General features: G+C 40.2%; 2 protein-coding genes across 2 annotated transcripts in view; one reads left to right on the top strand and one right to left on the bottom strand.

Annotated features, from left to right (window-relative positions):
• LAMB1 (laminin subunit beta 1) overlaps window positions 1-2,691 on the top strand; it is a 41,025-nt gene extending 38,334 nt beyond the window's left edge. Inside the window, exons 32-33 of the mRNA XM_032186388.1 lie at window positions 1,193-1,352; window positions 2,281-2,691. Coding sequence (XP_032042279.1) covers window positions 1,193-1,352; window positions 2,281-2,417 — 297 coding nt within the window. The 3' untranslated portion in view covers window positions 2,418-2,691. The remainder of the gene's footprint in view (window positions 1-1,192; window positions 1,353-2,280) is intronic.
• Window positions 2,692-4,733: 2,042 nt separating this feature from the next.
• Window positions 4,734-18,761, bottom strand: DLD (dihydrolipoamide dehydrogenase). The gene is made up of 14 exons (XM_032186401.1): window positions 18,688-18,761; window positions 18,337-18,412; window positions 17,587-17,666; window positions 14,205-14,273; window positions 12,146-12,215; window positions 11,669-11,769; window positions 11,184-11,327; window positions 10,929-11,030; window positions 9,631-9,821; window positions 8,071-8,241; window positions 7,494-7,683; window positions 6,963-7,100; window positions 5,851-5,940; window positions 4,734-5,746 (listed from the first exon to the last, which is right to left on the bottom strand). Exons 1-14 carry the CDS (start codon window positions 18,727-18,729, stop codon window positions 5,681-5,683), a joined length of 1,530 nt encoding a protein of 509 aa, XP_032042292.1. The 5' UTR covers window positions 18,730-18,761; the 3' UTR covers window positions 4,734-5,680.
• Between the last annotated feature and the right edge of the window lie 306 nt (window positions 18,762-19,067).

The raw sequence follows: 19,067 nt of genomic DNA, 5'->3' as shown, positions 1-19,067 counted from the left end.
GGGAAAAATGCTAAAGAAAAGCCAGTAAAACACACCCCAGGTCTGTGCAGGGGAACTTTACTTCAGTCATTGGCCAAGTACTGAGGACAAAAAGAGTGCTTAATGCACTTACCACAGATACCTGCTTTTACTCATTTTGGTACCAAATACAAAGAGAAGTATTAGGAAGTTATCAGTTTCTAGAAGAGTTGCATAAAACACATCTTGCTGTTGCACTGTCAGCCTTTCATACATTTGGTTCTGTCTCTCTGCTTTGCTATCTGCCACAAATACATTGGCTTTTTTTCCCCATCTATATTTTTGTTTCTGCAGTGATGTTCAGGCTAAACACATCAAAGTTTGGCATATACAGAATCAAACGGCAAAGATTCCTTAGCTCAATATCAAACCAGTCTCATTTCTAAATATCAGAGATGCAAAATTCACTCTGACCATATGCAGGCACTCCCAGTGTCTGCTCTACACCTTCGTAATACCAAAAGAATGTTAACCAAACAGTTGACAACTCTGCCAAAGGAAGTTTAATTCCCGCAATCTTTTGGCTGGAATTAGCCCACCAGTCTCAAGAGAGAGAGGTTTTCTGTCAAGGCAGGGACACATTATCCACCAAATCAATTATTTCCACACACTAAGTAGGATTTCAGGTGGCTGTCAAGTAAACCCAAGAGACTCCCAGCACTGCTGCAGAACGTGAACTTGCTTGCTAGTTGAATTCATCTGGGCGCTAGTACTCCTTAACCTCACAGAGGAAAAAAAGCACAGCTGAGAAGCCAACCTGATGTCTTTTCCAGCACGTTCACTACGCAAACCAGGCAGCTGCTCTCTTCTTTCTGAAAGGGCAGCAAGGTTGTTCCTCCCTAAACGCATACATTCAACCAGGAGCATGGCCAGTTCCTTAACCTCAGCTGTGCTAGGGGCCATAGCTTCCATGAGTTACACAACTGTGTAACTGAATCCTGTAAATCCTTGCCAAATATTAAAGCTGTAGAATTGCCACAGATCTGCAAGAGGGCAACTCAGTCTTCGTGCCAGCTCTTAAAACCTTGAGTATTAAGCAGGCCATACCCCGACCTTGTTTCTGCCTTTGTTACCTGAGCTAACAGCCTGTGCTCTGCTTACCCCGAATATCGAGCAACTCCCCTTGCATTGTCTTTTGAACGGCTCCATCTTGTGTTTGCATCTGGAACAACAGGTCCTCAACACCGAGCTGAACAGCAAGTACAAAACGGTGGAGGAGCTCATTGCCAAGAAGACAGAGGAGTCCGCCAGCGCTCGGAGGAAAGCTGACATGTTGCAAGATGAAGCTAAAGCCCTGCTGGCTCAAGCAAACAGCAAACTCCAGCTGCTCAAAGGTAAGGCTGTTCTGAGCAGGCAAGTCCTTACCTTAAGAATACAAAGCACTAACATGCTGTTAAACCAAGTATTCATCAGCAACAGGAAAAGAAAAAGGAAATTAATTCTTTGTTGCTGAGGTCTGAACAGCTTTTCTTATCCTTAGGGACACAACATAGTCTTGAATCAAAGATTTGTATTAAAAAGAAGAGCTAAAACTTACAGTGAGACACAAACTTTTGGTATGGCACCTCTCAGTGCCCAAAGAATCCTTACAGAGTGGAATTAAAATGTAGCTACCATGATTCGGATGAGGACTAACCCATCTGGCAGCACTAAAAGCAGCCCACTTCTTGACAGACTACCCACAACACCATCTTCAAACAGTATTCCCCTTACCCCACCCTAGAATGCCGTTAAAAAGGCAATCTTAATAAAAGGCAATTAGGTTGAAATAAAATGCAATTAGGATACAGAAGTTGCAGTTTACAGAAGAATTTAACATTTACAATTGCCACTTGAAGTCGGCTGAAGCAGGAGGGGGCAGCCTGCCCGTAATTGCCAGGGAGGAAGCTGAGTTTTCCTCCTGTTTTTGCCAGTCCAGGAACCTGCTCTTCCCCTTAGTCGCTCCTGCACAATTAAAATGAATCACTGAATAGTTTTGGCTTGTCATAATCAAGATATTTCAGGTCAACACAAAAATGGCAGTTATTTTCAACTTGAATCAAAGTATATCTTTTCCACTTACAGAAAATTACTTCCACGTTGCTTTATGTCCCAATATTAAGGAAACAAGAAGTGCCATTCCAGCCTTTGCTATTTTTTTTGTCAGATTTTCTTCCACAAGAAAATAATCCTGAGGTAGTTTACTCCTAACAGCTATGGTTTATATTTTACTGCATTAAAACATACCTAATTACGCTGTTTTTCCTCTTCCTTTGCTGACAGACTTGGAAAATACGTATGAAAACAATCAAAAAGTTCTCGAAGACAAAGCCAAGCAGCTGGTGGAGCTGGAAGAGACAGTTCGCTCCCTCTTACAGACAATCAGCCAGAAAGTTGCTGTTTACAGCACTTGCTTATAAATGGGAACAGAAAATGCTTACGTTCAGGATGGGGCTTTTTTTTTTTTTTTTAAATAAGTATTACACTAGTGTTTGTGTTTTTTTTTTGACATTACACTAAGACCTGATAAAGTGAACAGGTTTTATATTGACTTTTAAGTCACAGAACCAAAGACAAGTAACTTTTTGACATTGAAAATAAACAGTACTTTTGTATCGCTGTATGTACCTGGTATGACTCACTAAGTTCCTTGTTATTTTCAGTAGCTGAAATGGTAAATCAATTAATCTTTTAGGTTCTGCAAGTCTTGCTTTTAAAATAGCTAGAGATCTAATAAAATATTGGTTCCAACTATAGCATGACAACAGAACAGTTAGTAGTGAAAGAAGAAGTACCATCTTTGTGGGGTTTGCTAGCATTTATACCCTACTACTTACTGCACAAGGAATATTTAACCTCTGGATGATATCCATTTAGGCTTAAAACAAGTTTAATTTACTTGAAATACTTGATTTTAGAGGTCAGCACTGAAGGGGTGACTGGTTTACATTCTGCAAACCACATTTATGTGATGAACCATCATTGGAGGATCGAGACTCTCTAGAAAAAAAGCTACCAAGTTCATAGGGCACTTAATGTGAAGCAGTTAAGGAGTTGTACACAGTCTCTTAAAGCAGCACACTGAATCTCCCTAAGAGCAGCTTGTGCTTAACAAAACACAAATAAGACTTCTTTTTTGAAGTGCAAGAGTGATATCCAGTTCATATAAACTGTGTGCTTCAGTTCAAACTTACTACAGCACAGTGTACCTTCAGCCAACCACATAGTAATCGTAATAATTGATCTGTGGTATTCCTTAACTTATGTGCAAGTTAGCATCCTCAGCTGCAGCAGGCTTTTACATATCCTGACTGCTAACTCTGACCTGAGAAATGTATTTGGATATGTTCTTTGATCAACAATTTAGCTCACCTTGACTGTCAGCAGAAGCTGGTCGGGAAAACTACAGCAGAATTACAGCGCCACCTATGGAAACTGGAGAGCAGCACATTTAAATAATCATCCAACCTTCACAGTTACAGACACTAGAATAAAAAAATCCAGAACAGGAATTGATTACTACAGCACATCACACGTTATGTCACTGATGGTATATTTAACAGCTGTTAAAAATAAAATCTTCAAACTTTGCAACATACAGACATATTTCTGCCTCTACAAGCACTTTTGGTATATTTAACTAGAGCAGAAATGAGACTGGGAAGTAACAATACCATAACAAGCCCAGGCCTTAAATTTTATTTTCGAGTGTCTGGGAGACAAATCTCTGAAGACTGCTACTGAAATTGTACCAAAGTGTTCCAAACTCCAAAAATTTATGAAGAACAAAACAACATACAAGAATTTGTAACTGATGAATCCCAAGGCAGAACCACAGCAAGATGGCCAAAAACTGCCACAATTATTGGGTGAGAGGGGGGAGTGCACAGGAGTATTTCTTAGAGAATAGGGAACTTACGAAAAGTGAGTTAGAACTTACAAAGTGCCAGATGAACACTTGATAGAATTTACCCACAGGAAGAAGCGATTCTGAGATGCCTAGATCTGTAAGGAGAATCGGGTTCTCCCTCCCTCATTCTGTTCTTACCTTTGCTTTATTTAAGCAGCTTCCTACTAACACCCACCTGAAAGGAGATTCACATTAATTCACTTGCTCCTCTAATTCAAGGATACAGTGCAGCATCTCTTAGCCTGGTGGTGAGCTTAAAGACCCTAGTTGATTCCTATCTACTTTTCAAACAGAGGTTATAAAAACAAAATGAAGAATAGTACTACAGGCGTTTATAGATTAACTGATATCTTAAGGAAATTGTACATTTCATAGAATCATACAATGGTTTGGGTTGAAAAAGGGATCTTTAAACATCACCTAGTCCCTGCAGAGGGTTGGACATCTTCTACTTGGTCTGGTTGCTCAAAGCCCCATTCAACCTGACTTTGAATCTTCCATCTCTTAGCCCAGACAGCAGTTCAATACTTGAATTAGAAGCTCTAAGAAAAGGCAAAATGGTATAACCATCTTGTCTACACATAAAGTCAAGTAGCTTTTGCAGAACGTTTTTGGAGAGCATTTCTCCATTTATCATCCCAATGGCGTAATGGAAAAGGACATGTACAGTATCAGCACATAGTAAGATTTTCTTCAAGGCAGAAAAGCATAACAAAAAAAAGGCACCCTGCAAAACAAGTGAGCTACTGGAATTGGGCACATTCCCTGTACACGTTAGGGATATTCCAAAGATGCTATTTGTGACAAACAAAACCCAATACAACCCTCCAGCCATGTTAAATATTTATTAAGCTCTCTTGCTACAGCAGAGACACAAAGAGAGCACAAAATAGAAAACAAGGAGAGAACAAAGTACGTCTCAACTGTGTGCAGAGCTGATGCTGCAGCCCTTGTGTGTGGAAGGTGCAGAAGAATAACCCTCACGTTATCACACTTAACTGTGAGCACTGCTTTGCTATCCAGTTCTAGCATTTTGACATTGAAGAGAATTGGACAATGGAAGCTTTAAAAACAAGATTAAGTAGCAGAACGATTAAATTTTTCTTCATTTTTTTCATTTCCCTACCAGCACTTGATTTTTCCCGATAAGTTTTCAATATGAAAACATGATGTGTGGATAATCACACACACAGAGATTTTCTCTTAAAAAAGTTAATATAGTTTTAATTGATCTATACAAGCCCCTCTTCTCCCAGCACCCTAACATTACTAGATCAAACCAAATTTTGGTATTTGTATGCAAGAAGAAGTAGGTTAAATACTTAGTTAATCCTTTCAGAAGGACATACGTTTTTGTGCGGAAGTGACAGTGGCATTTTAAGTGCCAGCGGCATTCTAAGTGCCAGCATTCAACTGTTTTAGTCTATCACTACTTCAAATAAGAACACACCAGGTATGCTGGACACTTGTTCAGACTTTTGACCAACACACTTTATAATCCCATGCAGCAGCGAAATGCTTGGTTTTGAAGAAAAAAAGTTCTGTCAGGCTGTTTTTTCTGCAACATTCAAAATGTAAATAAACATGTAAGTATTTAATTTACAGAGACCGGATAATTCCACTTGTTCCAAACTCTACTTGTTTAAATATGATGGCTAAAATGAAGAGATTCACTTAATTCAGTCCTAACATCCTCAAACTCAGCCTTCCACAAGGGACCACAGTCCACTTCCAGACATGTGCTATGCATGTACAGAGAACTGGTCTTTCATTTTAGAAGTTGATAGCTTTGCCAAAAGATGCTGCAAGGTTTGCTTCCCTGAAGGCTTCTGACACCGTCTGCAGAGAACAGGCAGAAAAGGTACAAATCATTAATATTTAAATGTAGTTATAGCATGTCTGTACAACTGTGGTGTTCAACAGTTTGTTTAGAAAAAACTTACTGGATGGGCATGGCAAACTCTGGCTACATCTTCACACGATGCTCCATACTCCATAGCAAGAGCAGCTTCATTAACCATTTCGCCAGCACCCTGTAATTGAATGTTCTTTGTAGTTAAAAATATCTTCATGCAGTTGTGTAGATTCTTTAAAATTACTGACTAGAAGTATCCAGCTTGTAAATTCTATCTTGCTAAAAAATAAACAAACACTGTCATAATATGACTAGCACTTCAGCTGTGTCCTAATGCCACTTAACTGTAGATTTGCAGAGTTTTAATTATAGATTTACACTCAAACAGTGTAAATCTAAACATAATGCTAAATCAGAGTACTTGCTCTTATTACTGAGGGTTGTGTAAGATCTGGGCATTTTCCCCACAAAATACTGGTCAGATACTACCCACATTCTGATCAAAGGCACTGTATATTATCACTACTAAAAACACAAAACTTCTTTACGAAAGCTGTATACAAAGATCTATGGAAATGTTTCTGCATAAATCTTTAGGGGAAAGAATAAAAGAAGAGCATTTACACCTTTACAGCTAAGAAAACCAAGCCAAGCCAAAGAGTGAGGTTAGGGTCTAAGATGCAACTTCTGACGTGGTAATGGAGAAAAAGATATTAAAAAAAAAAAAAAAATCTGATTTCAAATTTTGAAAAAAAAAAAGATTTTACTTTTTTTAATCAAGTTCCATCACTGACCCCAGACTTAGCAAACGCCAAATAAGGTTACCAACTTTGCTGAAGCTGGAATATCAGAGGAGGAAAAAAAAAAAAGCAATGAAAACCAGTCCATTCAGCTCCCCAACTTCTAGAACTTGAGTCAATTTTTGCTGTTCTCTCAATTATTTGGTAACGCTCATAAAGAAAAAAAAATAGAGAGTAACTGAATAACCCTAGCAATTCTAGGGAATCAATTTAAAAAAAGCTAGGTCTGACACCAAAGTAACAGAAAAGCTTTGGGGATGAGGCCAGGAGGGTATGGCTGCAGAAGACAACAGCAAAATTGAAGTGATTTGGAGAAATTCAAATCTTCCTTTTTACAAGAACTGTGCAACACAACAAAAAAACCTTAAACCACCAAAACAGCACAATTTATAATACTTACTGCGCCTAAAATGTGAGCACCCAACATCCTGTCTGTTGATTTTTGACTAAGTATCTTCACCATGCCATCTGTGTCAGCATTTGTCTTTGCTCTACTGTTAGCAGCAAATGGAAATTTCCCAATTTTGTATTCTACCCCCTACAAAACAGATATGTGTTACTGACAGAGTTAATGACCTAAAAACTCAACAGGAATGATGTAACCATACAGATAAGTCTAAAAATAGAACTAATACAAAAATAGAAGACAGATAAGACAAACAGATCAATGCATGAAGATAACAGGTATAAAGCTGTGTTAGAGAAGAAAAATTAGCAGCAAATCAGTATTAATTTCCCAAAACAAGTTATTAAATAAGACTGTGGTCCTTGTGAGGGTGGCATGCAGGAAGGAATCATATACCCTACACAATAAATTCAGATAGAGAAATTCTCCTGCACAAAGTAGCTAGATAAACTAATAGCTACTACTAGATTATGAAACTACATCCAAGATGGAAAAAGATTTGTCTGAGAAGAAAACAAGCTGTACCTCTTCTTTCAGTTGTTCTTCGGATTTGCCAACCCAGGCCACTTCAGGGTGAGTGTATATCACAGAGGGTACGCAGTTATAATCGATGTGAACTGCTCCCCCAGCCATCCCTTCAACACAGAGAATGCCTTCATCCTCAGCTTTGTGGGCCAGCATCGGTCCAGCAACTACATCACCAATAGCATAGATGCTATCAGACCAATGAAACAAAATAAGATAATGTTTAAGAAGTCCTAATACACCTAGGCTACTTTTATAACAGTCATTTTAAAACATACTCCAATCATATCAGATTCAAACATTAATTTTCAGAAGACGTATAGAGACTACAAAAGAAAGGCTTCCACCAAATGACCACACTTCAAGAATTAGTACCAACACACAGTGACTTTTAAATTACAAAACTTTAAGGGTTGACTACAAATCTTCAACTGCAGAAATAATCAGAAATTTCAGGTTTTCCTTTCAGGAAAAAAAGCTATATTCAGCAATTAAAGAGTGTTTTAATAGGTTAAACTTTTAAAAATAAGAGTTGTGTTTCAAATAAAGTCAAAAATACTGTTAAATTATTACTTACTTTGGAATTTTGGTTTGGAATCTGTTATTGACTGGGATTCTCCCCTTCTTATCAAGTTCAATTCCAATTTCTTCGAGACCTAGATTTTTTGTGAAAGGACGCCTACCGATACAGACTAGGAGCACATCACAAGTTATTACTTCTGCCTTGCCACCAGCTGCTGCTTCAACACTATGGGAAAACAAACAGCAAAAATGCAAAGCTGTAAACTTGCAGCACTGTATTTCACTGACTAGTAATTAACATGATCCAGATGGTGACCTACTGGCTCAATCTGGCATCCAAAAACACCTGCCTTCAGTCCACCCTTCACTTCTTCCTTACAAGAGTTGATGAGTAGGAGAGAGAACAAGGGCCAGTCATTCTTACCCCATTTGTTAACAACTTCTAGATACAGAAATTCAGGCTACATATCCATGAACAAACATCATGGCCTGCTAAAAGCAAATCTCTGTACAGCAAAGCAATTGGTGCTGAGTACTCAACATCCAAACTGTTTCTATTTCAGGGTGAGGTAGGGCCATGTATTCCAAGAAAGCTTTCTTCTGGCCCAAAACTGCAGATCTGTCTTGCATAAAGTACATCCCCCAAGTTCATCTTCATGTTTAGTTGCATCCAGAACAAGTTCAGTTTATGTGCTCAGAGTGCAGGAAAGAACCAAAGCATGGCAAGTGAGGATAATTAGGAAGCGTGTCTGAAAAGCACACTCCCTTGAGTATGAAACACTAAATAAATACAGAAAGAGACTACATCAGAGATCCAGCCAGCATCAGCATGGGACATAAAGAGGCCCTAAGCTAGGACCTCTACAATGGTGAAGCACAGACTGTCCTGAGGCATGGAGACAGAGCAAACAATTCATCATATTAAGATTCCATTTAAGCTTAAGTTTGTTAAGTAATATTAAATAATAGTTTTAAGAAAATGCTTATGTAACCAGTCTGCACAGAGAATGTGTAGACAAGAAAAGGAACAGAAGTAGCGTAAGGGTAAGGACGTTTACAAAGAAAATTTGCTTTATATTTTTCTGTATCAGAATCTTCAACAGGCTCAAGTCTGGCTATTTAAAACATTCCAGGACCATTTCATTTATTTCTAATGAGAAACAAATCTCTATTATGCTTACTTGGAGACAAGGGAAGGAAAGGACAAAAGATCCTTTCCAGTAAGCATCCAAGAATTAATGGCTTAAAAATGATCCTAACCATTTATGTTAATTATACCAGAAGCAGAGAACTTCCATGAAAAGCACAATTAAGGATTTTTTTTTTCTTTCTTCTTTTTAAATCATCTCACTAAAACAAACAAAAAACCTGTTTTTTTACACTAGTGCACCAACTCAAGTCAGTGGAACCTTTCCTATACAAACAATTTAGAATTCAATAAAGCCAAAATTATGAACATCACGTTAGGATACAAGATGAAAATTAAATTCCACTGAAGAATTAAGTTTCATTTCTTCCTGTTTGAAGAATAGTAAGACTGTATTTTCAAACCGATCTGAAGGACTGGGTGGAGGAATGTAACTTGTAATCCTTTAGTTTTATGATAAATACTTACGCTACATCAATTTTTCCATCTGGTTTCTTGGTAGCACCGGTAACTTTGGTGTTTAGCTTAAACTTAAGTCCCTGTTTCTGCAGAATGCGTTGGAAATTTTTAGAGATCTCCATGTCAATTCCCATTCCACCAACATGGCCCATGAACTCCACAGCTGTCACATCCGCACCAAGGCGCTGCCAAACTGACCCCTGCAGTCACAACAATATACGTAAGGGAAGAGAAGGTTTTGAAAGGAAAATTTCCTGTTTCTTTACTGCAGTATTTACCACAAACAGCAAACTCTGCAAAAGGGGGTCAAAACATTACAGCAAACTGATCAGTTTTTATAAACATAGTGTAGGATAATGCATCTGTCCTCCCCAACATGAGCCTTTCAGAAAGAATGGATTTATCACTGCTTGCACATCTAAAACTATTGTGATGTGACCCATGGAATTAAGCTTTTAAATAAACAGTTAAAATAATTAGGTGTATTTTAGGTTATAGGAATAGAAAAATTAAAACTCAAATAAATGGCATGCAGCTCAGAAAACCCAACAGAAGTTGTGGTGTCCTTATACCACCAAATCACACTACATCAAAACAGTAAGACATTATGTAAGTTTTATGCAATAAAATATAAACTACCACTACTTCTGCATGTATTTCTAACTATAACCATTATCATCAGCTTCACAAAATTCATATAAACTTTATTTACCCCATAACCATCAAAACAGATTACACTTTGCTTACTTTTTCCTTGCTTAATGGTCAGCAAGCTAAATCAACAACTAAGAAGACGTGCAAATGCTCAAGCATTTGCAGGACCAGAACTAAACATACTTATTAAACTACGTAGGTGTGAGGCAAAAGGACTACAAAGTCTTCACTCCTTTGTTTTTTAAGATATAATACATGTAATTGTATCACATAAGAGTTTTGGGATTAATTGCTACAAACAGGAATTTAGGATGGTTTAAAATGAACTTCCCTTAAAAGAGGAAGTTCCCCTATCTAGACACAGAGCAAGTACAAACCTCCGTGGAAGTTAAACAACCCAAAAAAACCGTATGTGAGGCCTGGATGTCCCTCTCTCATTTCTCCTCTTAGCTAACCAGATACAGGAATGCTGATCCAACACACCCTTATCCCAGCTTCTCAGGTAGGAAAGGGAACTAGCAGGCCATAGATTGAGATTTCACAACAACTCATACAACATCTGTTAAATCACAGAAATATTGTTAAGTACAATGAAAAAATAACATCCTGTTCCTTTATAAATTAAGGACCAAGTGGTTTAAATATTCTCTCACCAGTTCCACGCCGATGACTCCTGCACCAATGACAACCATCTTTTCAGGGACTTTTTTTAGTGACAGCGCACCAGTGGATGACACGATATTATCTTCATCAATCTAACAACAGGCAAAGAAATCCACAAAGAGAGGTTTACAATATGTACAGCTCACAGAAAGCAAAGGCCAATCAGATGCAAAAAGTTATTATACAATAAATGATGTGGATATTACCCACTGAAAGACAGTAGCACCAAGATTTCAGATACGTACAGTAATTCCAGGGAAGGGAGCAACTTCTGAGCCTGTGGCTATAAGAATGTTCTTTGTGTTGATAACTTGTGTGCTGCCATCGTCTTTGGTTGCGGTGACTTGGTTTTTGCCAGTTATTTTTCCAAACCCAGATACATGTGTAACCTTTGATAATCAGAACACAGTAAATTAAGATTTAAATTATTTATGTAAGTTATGCTACACTTAATTTGAATTTCACTGCTTTAGAGAAGCCGCAAACACTAACCTTTGCATCACCATCTGGTACAAGTACCACAGTAAGTTACTAGTATTCTTTTAATTAGATTTAAGAATGAAAGAGCTGTTCATTTAAAATACCCTAAAAGTGAAGCATTCAGAATCTGTCCTTGCTGAGTCAGTCACTCAAATTTATTTATGTGGCAAGAACATGAGAATGCAAGAAGTAACAAATTTAGATCAGAAAAAAAAATACAGATACATTGCAGTATATAATCCAAACTAACCTTGTTTTGTTTAAATAAATGAGCAATTCCACCTGTTAAGGCCTTTACTGCTCCACTCTTCTGTTCCATCATCTTCTCTAGATTCAAGCGGATTCCTGTAACTAAGGTTAAAAAACTTCAATTAGGCATCCCAGTTTATTTACAGGAGCTAACCTACACAATTAACAGGTTTGATACAGTAAGATGCACTGAAGGCCTCAACTAAACAATAAAGGTTACATTCAACAACTGGTATGTTATACTTGAAAAGAGTAATACTGCTGTTTAACTTCTCTACTCAGGACTCAAGGAATAGATGAATAGAATTTTATGTCCCTAAACCTCCAGTTGACAGAGAAAGGGTATTGTTTGCAAGTCAGTTAGGTTTCCTGAATAACTTTCCTACAATTATAACAATATGATTTGAACTGTTATACTTGTTTGTTGATGGAAACCATTTGTTGTACCAGGCACTGACAAGTTGCTCTGCATACTCACTTTCAATTCCTCTATTAGCAAAATCTTTTCCATGGGCCAAATGATACAGATGGGAGTTGTTCAGCAAGGCCTAAAGTATACACACAAAAACATGAATTGGGACATACACCTGCAATTGAATTCATTATTTATTACATTGCTAGTATAGTAGAAAAACAGGCGGTATTTGCAGAACATTCTCTACTAAGTCTGATATTGATATTTTAAAAGGTGCATTTCAAAATCACAGCTGCACAGCTAGTTGTAGTTGATGGCTTAGAGCTAGTTCAGGTCACTGGACACTCACAGTTCAGAAAAAGTTAGAATAGCTCCTTTGTAAGTATGTTTATAAATGAGCAGCTTGAAATGCAGGACCTCCAGAATGGTATTTTGATTAGAAGCAACAATATCATTAGGGAGGGATCTCAGAAAGAAAAATTATGTCTTTTACAATAACCATCACAAGCACAGAACTATCAGTATCTGCACAAGAAATAAAAACTGTGCACTCTGCACAGACTGAACCCTAAAGAAGGTACAATATATTCAAAGAATATACTGAGACGCTAGCCTTATATACGCAGACTTGAGTAAAACTAATACTATTGGACCAAGATAATTTCATTTTTCTGAATAACTCTTACCAGAATCCAGTGTTTAAAATTTGTCCATTTTACCTAACTGCTACAACCCTGAACCTGTAACTACCAAAACATTAACTGGAGACACAGCCACTACGTAAGACTTCAGCAATTACAAAGGAAAAAAAATCCATGACCAGTATATTATTTTGAGTGGCTTTTTGGAAACGAGTATCTGAATTTTTTCCTGTTTCAGTGTACGCAGCCTACATATCCACTTCTTAAGAAGTTTATTGCCACCTGAAAATATTCTGGATAGCATCCAGGCTTAACCGTGGGTTCAGAACCATTTTTGTAAGAACCTTGAGGATAAAAATAATAATCAAGGACTCAAGAAGAAAAGTCAATTAAATAGATCCTAGCAAAGTTCCAAGCGTGCATAGTAATGATGGGTTGATCTACATCTAGTTTTTGAGTTTTTCCTCAATATATATTTTGAATGTCGTTAGAAGTATTTCTCAAATATCTAGGCAAAACAATGTATCATTTAAAAAGCTTTGTATTTATACTGTATTTCCTCCTACAATGCTAATGGAACCTCTCTGAGCAAACTGATTAAAAACAGCAATATTGTTAGGAGGGATCTTTGTAAGAAAATTCTATCTTTTACTATGGTCATCACAAGCCTGACTGTCAGTATCTTCCCTCACCTGCCGATGACAGTGAAGACGACTCCTTTCATCTAGCAGTAGCACTGCTCTTACAAGACTCTAGTTTTGAGGTTACTTAAAACAGGATGGACACCATCAAAAAAATATTAGAGGAAATATTAGCTACTTCTGAATTTCTTCTTTCTCCTTCCTTAGGAGCACATCTTAGGTTCTCCCTTTTCTCTCCCCACCAGCACTACTCCACAAAAGCACTACCAGCCCCACTCTCCAGGTTATTTTTTTGGGCCAGCGAGAATACTATTTAAGCTTAGATTAATATTTCAAGAACTAATCAATGAGGCTCTTCCTTCAGTCATTGGAAAGAGACAGTTATCTTCAGAGCGTGGTGTGTCCAATCAAAACCAGACAAAGTTAATCATTTTTCAGGGGTGCCTCTATCCCTGTAATTTCTCGTGACTGAACAGGGAACAGCTCGGCATCCCTTTAACATAAGTACATCACCTTGGACAAAAAACACAGGTTTATTTGAAAAAAAATTGGAAGGATCTGGAATTTCACATGGCATACTGCAAACTCACCAGAGTGAGAAGATACATCTGTATGCATGCCCTGTTTTCATCCCTCTTCCTCTCTTTGATTTGGGAAACCCCATAAAAACAGTTTGTAAAGAAAAGATTTCTACTAGCTCCTCAGTTCATTTGGATTATAAATTCAATTTCTAAACAAAGTGTGTCAATCTTGGAAAAACACTAAGTAATGTTTTCTGAAGTGATACATGTAGGTACTGTTCTTTTTTTAATGAAGTTGTGACAAACTCTGTACACTTACCTTGGAGGGAATACATCCAACATTCAGACAGGTTCCACCCAACGTTTCATTTTTTTCTACACAGACAGTCTGAGGGAAAAAAAGGAGGGAGAGGTGAAGAACATTGTAAACCTTTCCGTAGAGGCAAAAATAACTGGCATCACCTCCTTTGTAATGGGCGTACATACTCAAAATACGAGCTCCTTGGATTACATTCTAAGAATTCAAATCTGCTGAGAAGTGCAGCTGAAACCCTTTCACCATTCCTCTAAGTTGCTGCTTTTGAGCTAAAGTAGATGGTAACATGAAGAACAGGACTCATTCTATCAAATCAATGACACACACTGAGACACGCTGATCCCCTGTTCACCCTGCCTCCTGTTTTAAGCAAGTGAGGGCATGTGAAATGAAGCACAGGTTTTAAAAGCCACACTATGGATCAAACAGCACAGGCTGCTCCTTCATTGACCTGACAATGTTCTGCCTCGTCCACTTTAAATGAACTCCACTGATCAGACCAAGCGAAATTGTTCAGAAGCCAATGCCCAGAGAACATTGTTGGCAACTGTGGTGGTTCTACTCAGGTGGGCAGCCAGGCTCCACCACAACCCCTCTCTCATTCCCTTTCTTCAAAGGGAAAGGGGGAGAAAATACAATGGAAAGGGCTCAAGGGTTGAGATAAGGACAGGGAGTTCACTCAAAAGTTATCATCACAGGGAAAACAGACTCAGCCTAAAAGAGATTAATGTAATTTATTACCTATTACGAACAAGCTAGAACAGTGAGAAACTAAAGAAACAAACTAAAAACACCTTCTGCCCATCCAACCTCTTCCACCTCTCCCACCAAGAAGCGCAGGGGGAACGGGGACTGTGGTCAGTCCCTAACTCTTCATTTCCGCCGCTCTCTCTGTCCCTGCTCCACCTGGGGTCTCTACTGTCCTTCCCAAACTGATCCTGCAGGGGCTTCCCACAGGCAGCAGCTCTTCAGGAACTGCTCCCACACGGCTCTGTCCCATGGGGTCCATCCCCCAGGAGCAAACTGCTCCAGCACGGGTCCCCCATGAGTGGCAGCTCCCCCCAGACCCCCTGCTCCTGCGTGGGCTCCTCTCCACGGGCTGCAGCTCCGGCCCGGGGCCTGCTCCTGCGGGAGCTCTCCATGGGCCGCAGCCTCCTCCAGGCCACATCCACCTGCTCCACCGGGGGCTCCTCTACGGGCTGAAGTGTGGAGATCTGCTCCATGTGGGACCCATGGGCTGCAGGGGGACAGCCTGCTCCACCAGGGGCCTCTCCACAGGCTGCAGGGGAACTGCTGCTGCCTGCCTGGAGCACCTCCTGCCCTTCTGCTGCACTCACCTGGGGGGCTGCAGGGCTGCTTCTCACTCCTCGCTCTCCCAGGTTCTGTTGCACAGCAGGTGTTTTTTATTTTCTTTTTCTTTTCTCTCCTTTTCTTACATCTTCTCTCACACAACACATACATCATTGCTCACTGGCCCAGCTCTGGGTCCCTTTTAAAGCCATCTGGAACTGGCCTTTATCTGACACAGGACAGCTTCACAGAGGCCACCCCTGCAGCCCCCAGTACCAAAACCCTGCCGTGTAAACCCAATACATGGGACTATAACTTCCAATGGAAGTTATAGTCACGATACAAGGACTTAACATTTCTGCTAGCAGAGGTACCACTAAAATTGAAGGTTTAAAGTTCAGTAGAGCAGACTCAGCTGTGTCTGTGGATGGACAGACAGACTGTATCTGTTTGCCAGCCTTACAAAACCATGGCATTATGTTCCTCAGCATAAACATTCAAGTTTCTTCAACACTACAGGTGACAAACACAAGCCTGCCCAGAACCTTTGCCCACTCTACCTGTAAAGCAGCATAAGAATTGTTTGCCAAGACAAAACACAACAGAATGAATAATGAGCATTTTTAATCTCCCTGTATATGATAACGTTCTGCTGGCCAAAAAAAAAAAAAAAAAAGCAGAAATCCAACCACAAAAAAATAGCCTTAGAATAAATAAATATGAAACTATAAAGCAGATGGCCTAAATCTCAACTAAAACCTGTAGCACTGAGTACCTTTTTTTTTTCTCTCCACGTGCTAATAGCTCAGTGGCAACATATATATAAAGGCAGGAATATTTATTAAACAAGACAAAAAAGGTTTTGCAAACAAGGATTGACATTTCAATTATCTTCACTAGGGTCACAGGCAGATGCAAAACCTCTTAATGAAACCTCAAATATTTATATTTTTGGTACTGTTACACATTAGAAGGCTGAAATATACCCAAAAAGACATCACTGAAAGCCAGTTGTTGGCATAATGACCAAAGTAAAACAACATTCAGGAATTAAAAAAAAAAAAGTTGAAGGCACCATCTTTGGAGACCATCTAGACAAACTCCCTTCTCCAAACACAGTTAACATCAAAGGTGTATCAGGTGGCTCAGGGCCTTTTACAGTTAAGTCCTGAAAACCTCCAGGGATGAAGACTACACATAACCTGGGCCCCTGTCCCAGTGTTTGACTGAACTCCACTCATAAATGGGAGCTCCTGTCCTTCCCAGGGGGTCTGTCCAACTTGTTCTGTCATGAAGTCCAGCTGTCGAAGCACTGGGACATACCAGCCAGCAGGAGCACGCACAAGTCTGCCAGCACTGCCTTCCTTCTCAGATTTCAAAATACTTGAGAATAATGCCATGCCAGGAGAGCAAATTGGGCTCAGATTAAGGAGTAAAGGTAAACAACCACCTCGCTGAAGTCACACTCGTTTATGAATGAAAATTAAACTTACGGAAATACCCGTTTTCACCTCTAAAGTTCTCGGATGGCAATGGAATTCACCCACTCACATTCAAAAAGCCTATCAGCTGAATACTGTTTTTCTTTTCCCCACAGAATCACAGAACGGTTGAGGTGGGAAGGGACCTCTGGAGGTCATCTGGTCCAACCTCCCTGCTCAGTTTGCTCACAACCATTTGAATCCCCTCTGTCTCCTCTTCACGATTTCAGATTAGTTTTTAAATGGCCTTTTTGTCACTGTCTCAATTTCTTTTTCTTTGTTGGGAGAGTTTCCTTCCCAGCATTCTTCTCCTACCTTTTCCCTCAGAAGAGAATGTAAGCCCATCTCAACTCTCTTCCAGCCAGAAGCACGCTGACCTGAGCAGCTTTGTCAGTAGCCTCCCAACAGTCTAGACAGTAATACCTTCCTCATTTCAACTCATGCCTTCACCTCAACTTCCACACAATATAGGTAAGCAAGGTAAAGTTTATGTTTATGTCAACAGCATCTGGTAGCCCAAGATATTGTTTCAAGAATTTCAGTTTCCCCAGTTTCACACAGACACCTTCCTCTGGATGACCATTCTGCTCAGCAACCAAAAGGCCTGGTCTTACCTTAAATCCGAGCTGAGCTGCTTTGATTGCAGCAACATACCCTCCAGGGCCAGAACCGATAACCGTGACATCGGCATCCACTGAAAGAGGAAACATCTCAGTTATTTTTGCTTAGCAACTGCTGCAGGAGCACCAACTTACCTCTGAAGTAATTCGTATTTGACAGTATTGAAACACGGAAAAGTCACTATTAAAAATTATGTCATTTAATATGTTGGGTAAATTATATTTTGCATCTGAGAACAGATATCCAGACAAAAGGAAAAGCTGTGTGGATGCATTCGTTCTGCAATAAAAACAACCTCCCTTGAACTTGACGGGGAAAATAATGTAAAATGGAACTAAATAACTAGATTTGGTCTGGCGTGTCCCTGCTGCTATAAAACTTTTAGGAATTTAACCCAAGATGTCTAAATGGCTTATTTTTTCAACACTGCTTCTACTGACATTTAGCACAAAGGACAAATGCAAGTTAGTAGTTTATAATGCAAAAAATGTTGCTAAAAGATATCTGTGTAGGCACTATTGATTATGAATATTGCAGAAACCATGAACTTTGTACCGAAGTCGTTAAAACCACAGCCTCCTCTATTAATTAGTGTCACTGTTCTGATGATATGAAGTTCAAGCTCTGTGCATGCTTCTGGTTTGACAGTAAATGTGACAAATAAGCACTTTTTAACTAAAACCCTGACATAGACTCCACCACCGCCACCGGGGAGCCCGCCCTGCCTCTCCCCCGGGGGTTACCTTGCTCGGCATAGCTCCTCCTCGGCACCGCGCAAACCCCCTGCAGACCGCGATGAACCCGCTCAAAATGGCTCCTCTGCGAGAAAAATCACACCGCGATTTTTAGAAACCGAGGCGCAGGGGGGGCGGCCCGGGGCAGCCCCGTTACCCGCACCAACGGGAGCCGGCGGCGCAGCCCCTCCTCCCTCCTCCCTCCCGCCCTCCCTCGCCGTGTCCGGGTGGGGTGGGGGAAGCCCCGGCGGCCGGGATCGCCTCGTCCCGGCTCGGCTCGGCTCGGCTCGGCTCAGCCCAGCCCGTCCCGTCCCGTCCCGGTCCCACCCCGGTCTGGTCCCGGTCCCGTCCCAGCCGTACCCGAGCGAGCGCGCAGCAGACGCGCCCCCAGCGCTGCATCATGGCCGCCGCCGCCGCCACCCTCCAAGGACTCCGCGGACTCGCGCAGGCGCGCTGAGAGCGGGAGCTCGCCGCAGCGCCCCCTGCTGGAGGACTTCGGGGGGAGGGGGCGTGGTCATCAGGAGAAGGGCGGGGTTATGCAAATGAGGTTTTAAAGAGGCAGGACTCCTGCCACGGGCCTTGCAACCCAGTGCGCCCACAAATAACATTTGGGAACGTATTGACGCAGTCTAATTACTTCATTTTTCGGAATAAACCCCTTCTTTTCTTCTACGTGACAGCCAAATGGGCATATAGTCAAATTTTAAAATAAAAATATGAAAGTGAAGGTATTTCATTTT

This window comes from Aythya fuligula, chromosome 1, assembly GCF_009819795.1.
Source record: "Aythya fuligula isolate bAytFul2 chromosome 1, bAytFul2.pri, whole genome shotgun sequence".
Taxonomy (NCBI): Eukaryota; Metazoa; Chordata; class Aves; order Anseriformes; family Anatidae; genus Aythya; species Aythya fuligula.
The sequence above is the reverse complement of the archived record's forward strand: the minus strand, read 5'-3'. Positions and strand labels throughout refer to the sequence as shown.

Bases quoted from the DNA above. Each gene is read 5' to 3' on its own strand.
- DLD (XM_032186401.1), bottom strand. From the start codon at position 18,729: ATGATGCAGCGCTGGGGGCGCGTCTGCTGCGCGCTCGCTCGG. The intron at 18,413-18,687 runs GTACGGCTGGGA...TTTTTCTCGCAG, and splicing joins TCTGCTGCGCGCTCGCTCGG to AGGAGCCATTTTGAGCGGGT. The intron at 11,031-11,183 runs GTACGTATCTGA...GCCTGTTGTTAG, and splicing joins CTCCCTTCCCTGGAATTACT to ATTGATGAAGATAATATCGT.